The following is a 12,492-nucleotide window of genomic DNA, read 5'->3' on the forward strand; positions in this document are numbered from 1 at the left end:
CTTTTGTGTACATATTTATTATAACATGGAATGGAATACATAATTTTTTGTGTAAATCTTCACCTGCCATAATATAACTGCTAAGATGCATTTATGCATACATTTTTCCTACTATGGACTATTGATAGATTTTGCACAAATATTTGGGGGAACTGTTCCAAATCATAGTTAAACATGACCTAACATTACCAAAATGACCTATGCATATCCCTCCAGATGTATTTTGGGATATTTTCTCAGGACGTTTATTATCACATTTACACTGGATGACTGTCCATTATAAGATAAACTATATGTGTTTGTGTGTTTATTTTTGATGTTTAACATAGCTTTACCAAATTTTCAGTCATATCGCTACGATGTCTGCAATGTGGCAGTTTATAGTGATGTCTAGCACTGGGGCATCATGCCGCAGACATGTAGCATGATGTCCCACCCAGTCACATTATCCTGACACCAGTCTGACCAGTCCTAACACTAACCTCTTAATGTTGAGCACCAAGCAAGGCAGCTGTTAGTACCATTTTTGTAAGTCTTTGGTATGACTAGGCTGGGGATCGAACCCACAATCTCCTGCATCCAAGGCTAATGCTCTAACCATAAACCATTGGAGTGGTAAATAAACTATATATGGTTCTTGATGTTTACAAATGTGTTCATTGTATGGTACCTGGCTACATCCAAAATCTTTACAAAGTGTGGAAAAACAGACAATGTCACTTATGATTTGGGGCTGAAATTAACAATAAAATTCCAAAACCATACATATAGCTATTGCAAAGGATGTTGCAAAGGATATTCTGAAGTTTTCAGTACCATGATGCCATGGGCTAGAATTCTTTAGCATTTTCTGTACACAGATGCCAAAAATTTTAATCTAAATACATGTACATGTAAAGACATACCATAAATGGATAATCATTGTTTGATTTTGTCTTCCTATATTCTTTCTGACTGCCTGTTTTGTTCCTTGACATTTATAAAGGTTTGTTTTTCATGAAGGTGTTGATAAATATTATATAACTCTAAAAATGTGTACATATTATCACTTATTACATAACCTCAAGGGATACTAATTATTAGCTAATTGTGTTGCCATCTTTAAATAAAGGAGGAGAAATAGCTGTAGTAGTAGTAGTAGTTATGGTAGTAGTAGCAGAAGTGGGTAAAGAACCATAAAATTGTTTGTTCCATAAGAAGATAGTATATTTAAACAGCAGGTTTAAAACCCTTCTAATACATAATTCCTTCAAGAAATATATGTTATATTTGATTTATAATCAATAATGTTAACAGTGCCAGCCATCATGTACATCATGTTTTATCAAGAGAGCCTTGCTATAACACTGAAATGTGGCTGGTTGGTTGGTTTTTAACTGCGCTTTGAGCACTTTATATGGCTATCTTTTGTCAAGGAAATGGGTACCGATTATCTTTCCCAATAGGATACACAAAGGCAGCTGACCCAATGGCTGGGTAGGTATTAATTTCTTGATGCTTGGATTATGTCTTCAGTGTTCAACAAGCTGAGCTAATTGGTTCCAAATGGAACAAGAAAGTCCACTCAATAGTATACACATAAAATGTACAAAATGTACCTAAAGGTACCATATATACTCACTTATAAGGTGAGATTAAAAGCAAACTGCACAGACCTGGATCTGACATTGCATACTGCACAGGCAGATCTGGGTATGTGCAGTTTGTTAGGAGTAATTAGAAGAAGAAACAACATAGACCCTGATCTACAGCAGAGCAGGATCAATTTGACTTGACTTATAAGCCAATATATATGGTCATGTACTCCAACATAAACACTGTACTCTTGACACTTCAAGCAGTCTCTGAGCTACAGGATAACAGAGAGCACTTTATAAATCACAAATCCATAATCGGTAACCACATACTCTTTATGCAACACAATTTAGGATCAAGCCTTGGACCATAAAGGTGCAAAGTAAGCACATTACACCACTATCAGGACTGATATCAATAACTACTAGGTTCACTGACCTTTCCCTAAAAATGGCAGTAATGTGATGTGATTTGGATTTTTAACGTAGCTGACACTGGGCTGACCAGTCCTAACACTAACCTCTTAATGCTGAACGCCAAGCGAGGCAGCAGTTAGTACCATTTTTGTAAGTCTTTGGTATGACTCGGATGGGGATCGAACCCACAACCTCCTACATCCGAGGCAGGCGCTCTAATCACTAGGCCACCAGAGCGGTTAAAAAATGTCAGTAGAAGGTATAGATCTCCCCAGATGTAATTATTTCAATGCTAAGTATGATGCATCATTTTTATGAATCTCTTTCTATAAATTCAATAATTTATGTATAAAAAAACAGAATATCTGTAAGTTTTCTGGCCTAATTGTCAGAACTGAGTGACATGTTTATGAAATCATCATAATACCAGTAATTATGAAAGCAACTTTGATGTTAAAATGTCTAATTTATGAAAATAGACCTAGTTATGTAATTATCAAGATTTATGTAAGACTGAAATCAGTTGTGATTTGTAAAGTTGTGTTTAATTGTTGCACATTTACCTAGTGTATTACTTAGGAAAATATATATTCATAAATACAGTAAAATGGGTCCAGTTCTGAATAATTAGTTTGGTCCTTTAAACAAGCTGACAAATGTTATGTAGCGCATACATTTTTATTTCTATTTTTTTTCTTCACAACTAAGTTTATAGCTTAATTACCTATGGATATCCTACACCCAGCTACAAAATGTAAAAAAACCCACTCTAGTTTATCATCACATACTGTTTCACTGTGTCAGGGCTATGTTATTCACATGGAATTGAGACTGAGTAAACATTATTTACCCACCCCTGACTGACATCACGTCATACTGTTTCATCAGATCAGAGTATATGCTGTTCACTTAGAAGCATTGACCCTAATATGCCATCATAAAATGTTGCACCAGATCAGGGTCTGTACACATGGAATTAAAGATAGACTAAAACAGTATAGATCCCAATCTGCTATCCCTGGATGCACCAGGACTTCAGCTTTACGTGATGGCCTGTACTTCAGAAATACTATAGCTACAAAAACATGGACTTGGATGTTCATGACTTCAGCTTTACCCAATGGGCAGTACTTCAGAAATTCTACATGGACTTGGATGTTCAGGACTTCAGCTTTACATGATGGTCAGTACTTCAGTAAAAGTGTGGCCATGACCACACACTCTGGTGTTGTTCATGACTGCAGTTTTGCCTGATGGTCAGTATTTTTTTGCAAATATTAGCTGTGGGCTCATCCATCAAATCTACTATATACATTTAACTGTTCAACAATATATTACTCTGCTTTTGGACATAAAAAATCCCAGATAGGACATAATTCAACTGTATCACTGCTTTACAAAGCAAATTATTGGAGTAAACATCCATTACAGTAGTATTGGTTAAGTAAACATAAAAGACAAGAGGAGATTCTTAGACAAGCAACACTCTAGAGTTTTTCTTCTCCACTTTTCTTAGTTTACAAAGATCAGAGACAAATATTGTTTTCTTCAAAAGGGTTTATTCTGAAATTTCTAAAAGTAAAGACATGGAATTTAATTTATCAGCATGTACGTCAAAGGCATCATTTTTGGCAGTCAGGTATTGTGACTACTAACTAGAGAAAGGCTACCAATATGAATGTACATATATAGTTCAAGATCCCCTGTTAATGATTTAATGTCCTTACAAATTACACAATAGGAACCTTATGTACTTGCTTCTAAGTTGGATCCAATTGCAAACTGCATAGACCCAGATCTGCTGTTGCCTGATGCACCAGAAGATCAAGATCCATCCAGTTTGTTAGGAGTAATCAATAGAACAAACAACACAGACACTGGTCTGCTAGTGCACTATGCTATGGTTAATCAGAGTCTTTGCTGGACTTGAGTATATATGATAACACAGAAAAGAAACACAGTCCATCCTGAGCTGAGGAATGACTGGACATTATGACATTGTACACAGACCTACTTTCGAATAAATCAATATTAACTGGGTGCTGAATTTTGATATCTAAACAACACATAATAAAATGTTCTGGTATAATTGTACAAAGGGGCCATTTATTAAAGTATTCCTGGTATGAATGATTGGTCCTGCATTAAAGTCAAAAGTTCAAAGTCTCCAGGTATTAATGTCCTCCAGCTGATTTTCAAAGTATTATTTTCACCTCAATTCTGTACCTGAATTTCAAACTATTATTTTCACATCAAATAATGTACCTGAATTTCAAAGTATTATTTTCACCTCATTTCTCTTGCAAAGCTATTACAAAGCAAAGTACAAGTTTCAACATCAGAGAAACATAAATCAAAAATGATTATTTAAAATATCAAGCTGATTAATTTAAATGGACATATTATTTTACCATCAATTTCTATACCTTTTGTGATAGTACTCTCACAACAAGACTCTGGTGAGTTTATAGGAATATAAATCATTGTTAAATAAAATTAATACACAATTTATCAAGTAATGAGGAAGAAAAACAATGGAAAATGCAACTGTTAAAGTTGTATAGCTTATGTTTATTGCCATAGAAGTATTAAGTTCCCCTTTCTGTGCTCTGTTAAATTCTGAAAGTGCACAACACCCTATTGGCATGTGACTGTCAAACAAGTACTATACAAGGAAAATACACTTTTGATACTAAGGTCCAGCATGATAATGCTTCTCAGTATATCACTGTCTCTCTTTACAACATATCACCTCTGTCTGTGTGGGTTCGAGTCTCAGGCTCGGCCATTGTGGGTACATATTCGAGAAAGGTTCCCACTATCTTCTCCTGGGTCAGTGGTTCTTTCCAGGGTTTTCCTGGGTTCTTCCTCCACCATTTGTACTGGCTGCCATGTATAGCCTATCCTGTGCTGAAAAATGGCATTAAACCCTACGACAGCAACAACAACAACAACAACTTTACAACATAGTGGATGCTCACTATAATATCTCTCAGTATACCACTTCTCCTCTTCACAATACAGCAGGCACTCACTATAAAGTCTCTCAGCATACTATTGCCTCTCTTTACCATACATTGACCCCTCAATATAATAACTATCTGCATAGCACTTTCCCCCTTACAACACAGTGACCCCTCACTATAACAATTATCTGTATAGCATTTTCCCTCCTTACAACACAGTGACCCCTCACTATAATGACTTTTGGTATAGCACTTTCCCTCCTTACAACACAGTGACCCCTCACTATAATGATCATCTGTATAGCACTTTCCCTCCTTACAACACAGTGACCACTCACTATAATGACTATCTGTATAGCACTTTCCCTCCTTACAACACAGTGACCCCTCACTATAATGACTATCTGCATAGCACTTTCCCTCCTTACAACACAGTGATCCCTCACTATAATGACCATCTGTATAGCACTTTCCCTCCTTACAACACAGTGACCCATCACTATAATGCCTCTTGAAATACCACTTCCACTTTTTACAACATAGGAATGACTATGGATGCAAATGATTGAATTCAGTTTAGTTTCAATTTATTTAACTTAATTTTCAGTCTTGGCCAATGCAAACTAATTGTGGAATGATTTAATTCACACTTTTAAATATTGTATTTTGTGATTTGTATGTACCATAATGACACAGCCTTGTTGGACCATCACTCAGTATAAGGTTCCCTCACTTATAATGCAAGTATTATTTTACTCCTTTGAACTGTGTTATAAAGAGGGACCATTGGTCATTCAGTAGAACTTTGATAATTTTGAAACCCAGTGGGGTCTCACAAATAATTTTGACAAACAGGAGTTCTGATTAACGAGTCTGGGTTATACCAAATGTGGTTTGGAGAAATGGAAAATCTGAATGAGCAAGATTATGATAATGACATTTTGATCAGTAAAAAAAATACACTACAGATTAAATAGATTCTGTAAGTACAATAAGAATATGATACTGTATAATTCTGGAATTAATGACTGGACATTGTACAATGGAACAACTGAAAGTGCAGGAGTGGCAATTTGACCCTGACTTTAAGAAGTAAAAAAGAATCTGTCATAAAGGATATGACCATATCAAGAATACTTCTCCTTAAAGGTAACTTTCAGATATTCCCCAAATTTTAACCCCAAATGTCATGTACTCATTATATGCTGTATATGCATTATACCCATCAACATAGATACTGATTAACCATTGCACAATGTGCTAGCAGATCAGTGTTTTATTTTGTTTTCCTTAGTTAAATCTCAAACAGAAGAAGCACAGCTCTCCCTCTTGATAATGAGGTACTTGGAATCCAGAACTGACAACCACATTTTGTATTGAACTAATGTGGTACTTGCAGTCAACAACTGCCAACCACATTTTGTACTGAACTAATGTGGTACTTGCAGTCAACAACTACCGACCACATTTTGTACTGAAATAATGTGGTACTTACAGTCAACAACTACCGACCACATTTTGTACTGAAATAATGTGGTACTTGCAGTCAACAACTGCCGACCACATTTTGTACTGAAATAATGTGGTACTTGCAGTCAACAACTACCGACCACATTTTGTACTGAAATAATGTGGTACATGTACTTGGGCTCCATAATGTCTGAACACATTTTGTGCTAAGCTGCAATTTTGTCACAGGTCATATTGGTCTGAATTCAGTAGAAAAACATAGCACAATCAAATAACGAATGACGAAGCACATTTACTTTTCAGTAGGTCCCAAGTCGGTAAAAGTTAGTTTGCATTTTAAGGCACTGTTGGTAGCGTTCATAACCATACACGTTTTCCCTGCAAAAAGGAAACTTTCACGGTAAAGTAAACATGCCTGAGTCAAGTCGGAAAATGTAAAAATCCATCAGATTCCATTATTTTTATTTCAGTTTGGTACTGACTTCCTCTGAAGAAAAGTTCTTTGTTTTTATTTAACATTGTAGTCAGCTTTCTTTGATGAAGGGTGCAGGCATTACTGAAGTCACTGCTTAAGGACACCTTTGGAGAACCAGACAAATGCCCATTTCTTATTGTGGTCGCAACATCAAATAACTGTATTGCATGAATGAGACTGATTTTTTTCCATCTGCTGAATAAGTTTTCATAACAATCAGTGCTTCAAAGGTAGTCTGTTTCCTTTGAAATTTCAGCAAACTATTTTGTCTGGGTACATTTTTAAAAAGGAATTGGCCATCGTTTGGTCTATTCTAGTTACTGAATGTTGAATTCACCAATAAGTAAGATGTGGCTTGTTTTTTTACATTTGTGGTAGCAGCGTGATGCTTCCTTCCATGCATGCATCAGAAATTTAACAAAGGGTCAACAGACAATAGAGATGCAGGTTCTAGTCTGATGACATGGATTATTACAGAAAATGTGAGTGTTCTGAAGGATTTAATTCTGAGTGAAAAGAGAAATTTTACTTACTTACCACATACAAATATCAGTCTATGTAAATATATTACTGTACTTGGCACTATATACCATATGCACTTGCTTCTAAGACAAGTCCAATTGTAAACTGCACAGACCCAGATCTGCCACTGCAAAATGTGCCATCAGATCTGGGTCTATGTAGTTTGTTAGGAGTAAGCAGTAAAACAAATATCATAGACCCTGATCAGCATGTACATTATGCTACAGCAGATCAGAATCTTTGTTGTTTACAGTTTGACTTAACTGATAAGTGAGTATATATGATAACTAGGATTAAACCCAGTACATACATACTTTGCGTTTGGATGCATAATACACAGATACAATGTAAATGCAAAGTATTATTTACTTTTTTGCAAAATTATATGGGACTTTTATCATTGTCAACAAAGCTTTTTGTTCATGCGTTCTTTATTAACTTTCTTGCTTCAAACACATAAATTTTAATATTTACATAAGTGGGAAAAAAAGCATATTTTCATTTTCTATATACCTGTAAATCTGTATTTAAACACCTTTTAAATGTGAGTGCATTTAAAAAGTAAAAAAGAGTTTCTCAGAAACTGCAGGGAAATAAACGCGCATGAACTGTAAATACACCCTATCAAAGCAATCTGTCCACAAAGGATCAGTTTATACATGGTTGGATGTGAGTATTTTTATATTGGCACATAAAGAATTTATTGGTGGTATACACACCTGTTACATAAATACTTCATCTATTGATAGTATACACACCTGTTACATAAATACTGCCACTATTAATTGTATACACACCTGTTACATAAATACTTTATACTATTGATGGTATACGCACCTGTTACAAAAATACTTGAACTATTTGTTTGTTTTCTAAATTGCTTGAATGGCAGTTAAAACACTCTTTTTCATTTTTGAACACCTACAAATAATGTAGAAATTTGCAAAGGAATTTAAAAAGAATTCAGTTGTATGTCATAGACTACAATTACTATCCCCCAAAACAGGTGAGTTACAAATGAACAAATTCCTTAGATAACCTAATGTAATTTAAACATGTGTAAGAGCTAATTTAAGGTAATTTGTACTAATTTATTCAAAACTTACAAAGGTACTGTACATGGTTATGAACCATTTTCTTGATTTTCAGAAGTGTCCTCCACAATGATGCAGTGTACCAGCAACACTTGGTAACTTTTTCTTATTAGTTAGTTACTTCTATAAGTAGAGATAACACTGACACCATGACTGGCGGCTGAACCTACATTATTGCATAAATAACATTTGACATGAGGTACCTTAATAAGACCTTTGACCATCAATTTTGCATGCTATATGTAAAATGCAACTTTGTTTTTGTTTTTGTCCAAATTATATGAAACTAGCAAAAACTAACTTTCATTTGCATATTTTGAGTTCTAAGTTTTATTTTGGGCACAAACAAGCTTAAATAACTTTTGATGCATGACTACAATTTCAAGGTCATTTTTTTAATGTAAAATATAATGTTCACTATCATGGGATTATCAGTTGCTGTTGGGGGCCCCGAGTGGCTGAGTTGTCTAAAGTGCTTTCCATTACGGATCACTTCCATCTCACCTCTGTCTGCATGGGTTCAAGTCTCGGATTTGGCCAATGTGGGTATGTGAGATAGCTTGCCAGTAGCTTATTGTGGGTCGGTGGTCCATTAATACTGGCTGCCATGTATAGCCTATCATGTGCTGAAAAATGGTGTTAAACCCAACAACAACAACAATATCAGTTGCTCTCTGCATTGTTCCTAATCCCTTAATTTATGTGACTAGCATTTCTCTTGATATTTTTTCTCTTTTATTTTGCACACCAATACTAGATTCTATTTACTCTGCAAGAGTGTCAGCTAAAATGCGATATTATAGGAGCAATGAATCCTATGTGTTTTGTATTTTGCAGTTTGGATAACGCAGTGAAGTTCAGGTTCTTTATTGGTGAAGCACAAAGTTGGTTTCTTGCCTTTACTTAACATGTTGTTTGTCCATTGAGAAGAGCAAGCATGAAACTAACAACAACATTACATCAAACAAGGCATTAAAAATTACATGCTTTATAACTGAAGTACTGATTCTACATTCCCTCATTATAAGATTCTTCATTATAACACAGATCCTGTTATAAGGTGAGCATGAATATGGAAGTAAAATTTATGTACAATGTACTCCATTGTAAGACTATCTCACTAGCTCACAATATAACAGTATACTCTAGGACTCCCATGTATTTTATTATAATGAGGAATACTGTATTGTAATGTACTCCATTATAACACCATCTCATTATAAGACAGTATAATCTGTGAATCACATGGACAGCATTATAATGAAGGAAAAATGTATAAAGCAGTATTTGAAACAAAATTAACAGGACCACATTTATCATTGCAAAAAGACCACTATCAATGCGTATATATGATCTACAAAGTATTGCTCTTCTATTCAATGTTAAATAAATGTTTCATGTATTAATTAATCCAGTTCATGTGTTTTTCAATCAAAATTAAAGAAATGAAGATTCACTCACCCATCCTCAAACTTTACAGATTTCTCTTCTCCCATGTTGAAAAATGGAAATATGTCACACAAATAACACAATCATCATCAGTGCATTCCTTGAACAAAAAGTAACGCTACTCGTAATAATCATTCCTTTGAACATTATCATGGGGTCCTAGTAACAGACAGAACTTTCATTTTGTATAAAAAAATACTTTCCCAAGGAATGTGTAAGCTCATCTAGTGTGTCCTGGAAACTATGATTTTTTTTCACAAAATTTGTGGAAAAATCTTCATTAAATCAATAAATTTAACTGCTCCTTGAATATGTTTGTCAAACATAATAGATCATCTTATTTCAATGCTGTGCCTTTCATGCCAACAACCTGTCCCAAGCAATGTGTTCGTTCAAACATTGTGATCAATCAGTGGCTTTAAGTAGCGATTGAAATGGTCCATTCACTAGGAACAATAGAGACTGAAAAAGATGGTTTCAAATTACAGACACACTTTCAACGGATGAAAAGCAGTCAATTTTATTGAGTAAGAGACACCACCATGGATTTACCCCCAATGCTTTACTCCCAATGATTTACTCCCAGTGCTTTACTCCCAATATCTCCCACAAATTTCACAATGTGCCTATAAACTAGACAGTTAAGTCAATTCTTTGTTTACTGATAAACAAAAGCATTATTTAGATTTGCTTACAGCTTGGTAAAAATGATTCAACAGTGTATTTTATTATACTAAATGTACTCCATTGTGTCGTGTTCCTACTCTTACATGAAATTTCAATTAACATTGTTACAAATAACCTTAATATATAATCTTAACATAGTTGAAATATTTAGTAAATTTTTCAAATACTAAAGGTTTTGATCCTTAAAAAAAATCAGTTATCAAAGGAACATAAGCTGCTGTGTTTCAGGTGTAGTAATTGTTGTTCTTTACACTTTTTTCCTTATTTTCAGCTGATTTACTTATTATGTCATTTATAAAACCATGCATTTGATCATCAGGAATACTGTGTTTAAAAACCGTTTGACTATTTATCTTTATATCCATGTCCACATGAAAATCTGTAATTTAAATAATAAACTCATAAGTGAGCTGCAGAAATTTTAGAATGAAAGTGCAGATGTTAAAATATCCACTAAGAATCCATAGTCTCCTATAAAATCCATCCTGCTTGTACCACAAGTGAATTCAAGCTGACATGAAACACCAAAAACTTTACCATATAAACTCACTTATAAGTTAAGTCCAACTGCAGTCTGTACAGACCCAGATCTACCAATATATAATGCACCTGCACTCATAACAAGCTGCATAGACCTTGATTTACTGGTGCATTATGCACTGGCAGATGTGGGTCTGTGCAGTTTGCAGTTGGACTCAAATCATAAGTGAGTATATACGGTATGTCTACACTGCCTGTATATTTATATATTGTATTTGGATCAAATATGCCTTGAGATCTTTAAAAATTTCCAACCTGACTGTGTGACTAATTCAATCAGTAGTTTAAACAAGCAAAGAAAGTCCCATCAACCTCCTCTTTTGTCCATTTCTCACTTTACACATAATTATCGCATTTCAAATCATGTTCCATTGGTTCAAACACAATAAGACTGAGGTTAAAAGATCTCAATTCTGCCTAGCTTTAGAATTATGGAACAATGTCCAAAGCCTGCAAAAGCCCTCTGTCTATCAAGACTGAAATGCATAACAGTTGCCAGTGTTTCTATTGGACTGTACCATAACATTTTGTCAAAGCAATTTTGTTCAATCAATGTGAGATTGATGATAAACTAAATGTACCAGGGATTTATTTATGACTACTGACCTGACACATTGGACCATTTTTTCCTCTATACCTTGCATCAAGGTAAAAGTGTGTTCTACTAGCTGTGGAGGGTATTCAGTGAATGGGAAATGTAGGTGTACATTTATAACTGTGAAGTCTGCACCTCACAGTGCTCCCTCACTATAAAGCCCCTCAATATACAGCTTCCTATCATAATATGGGTACAGTCATAAATCTAATTCAATTGTTTCTTTGTTCTATCATTGCTACTTAAATTATTTAATTTCATTTTAGTTCTTGGTAAATTTGAACCAATTGCAATGTGATTTGACATCATTAAATATCCTATCTTTTATGCAATGATATAACACAATCTCGCTGGAACATCTCTCACCATAAGAAGCCCTCATTTATAACACACAACAGTCTTATGACTTCCATGTTACAAAGCAGGAGGACCATTTGTTCCTTAGTGGAGATATACAATTATTCTCTCATTAAAATTTGGTTTTGTTTTTATTTAGGTAAATACAGTATAATTGTGTTGGTGAAACTCAAAAGAGTTTACAAGGTCCAAATGCATGTTAATTGTCTAATTTACTCAAATGTTACAATAATGGCTTATCATTATAGTGGCATATCTTGGGGTTTTAAAAATATTTAATCTTTGTACCCAAGTGCAGAAATCTATCAGAGTCAAAGTTATCAAGGGAGATTTGTTTTGCCAAAAC

At 34.5% G+C, this 12,492-nt stretch overlaps 2 protein-coding genes across 6 annotated transcripts in view; one reads left to right on the plus strand and one right to left on the minus strand.

Moving 5' to 3' along the window:
* LOC149802897 (cilia- and flagella-associated protein 337-like) overlaps positions 1 to 12,492 on the minus strand; it is a 146,498-nt gene that overhangs the window by 68,989 nt on the left and 65,017 nt on the right. The window contains exon 1 of one of the 5 annotated variants that reach the window (XM_089952390.1): positions 9,980 to 10,426. The exons of the other annotated variants lie outside the window; for them this stretch is intronic. Within the exon in view, the coding sequence (XP_089808516.1) occupies positions 9,980 to 10,014 (35 nt within the window). The 5' untranslated portion in view covers positions 10,015 to 10,426. Of the gene's footprint in view, positions 1 to 9,979; positions 10,427 to 12,492 lie in introns of those variants that run through there. 5 annotated transcript variants of the gene reach the window in all.
* Positions 2,902 to 9,832, plus strand: LOC149802898 (uncharacterized). The gene is made up of 3 exons (XM_089951326.1): positions 2,902 to 3,174; positions 8,574 to 8,613; positions 9,356 to 9,832. Exons 1-3 carry the CDS (start codon positions 2,934 to 2,936, stop codon positions 9,423 to 9,425), a joined length of 351 nt encoding a protein of 116 aa, XP_089807452.1. The 5' UTR covers positions 2,902 to 2,933; the 3' UTR covers positions 9,426 to 9,832.

The sequence above is a fragment of the Sinohyriopsis cumingii genome, chromosome 3 (genome assembly GCF_028554795.1).
Source record: "Sinohyriopsis cumingii isolate HCF-2022 chromosome 3, ASM2855479v2, whole genome shotgun sequence".
Classification (NCBI taxonomy): domain Eukaryota; kingdom Metazoa; phylum Mollusca; class Bivalvia; order Unionida; family Unionidae; genus Sinohyriopsis; species Sinohyriopsis cumingii.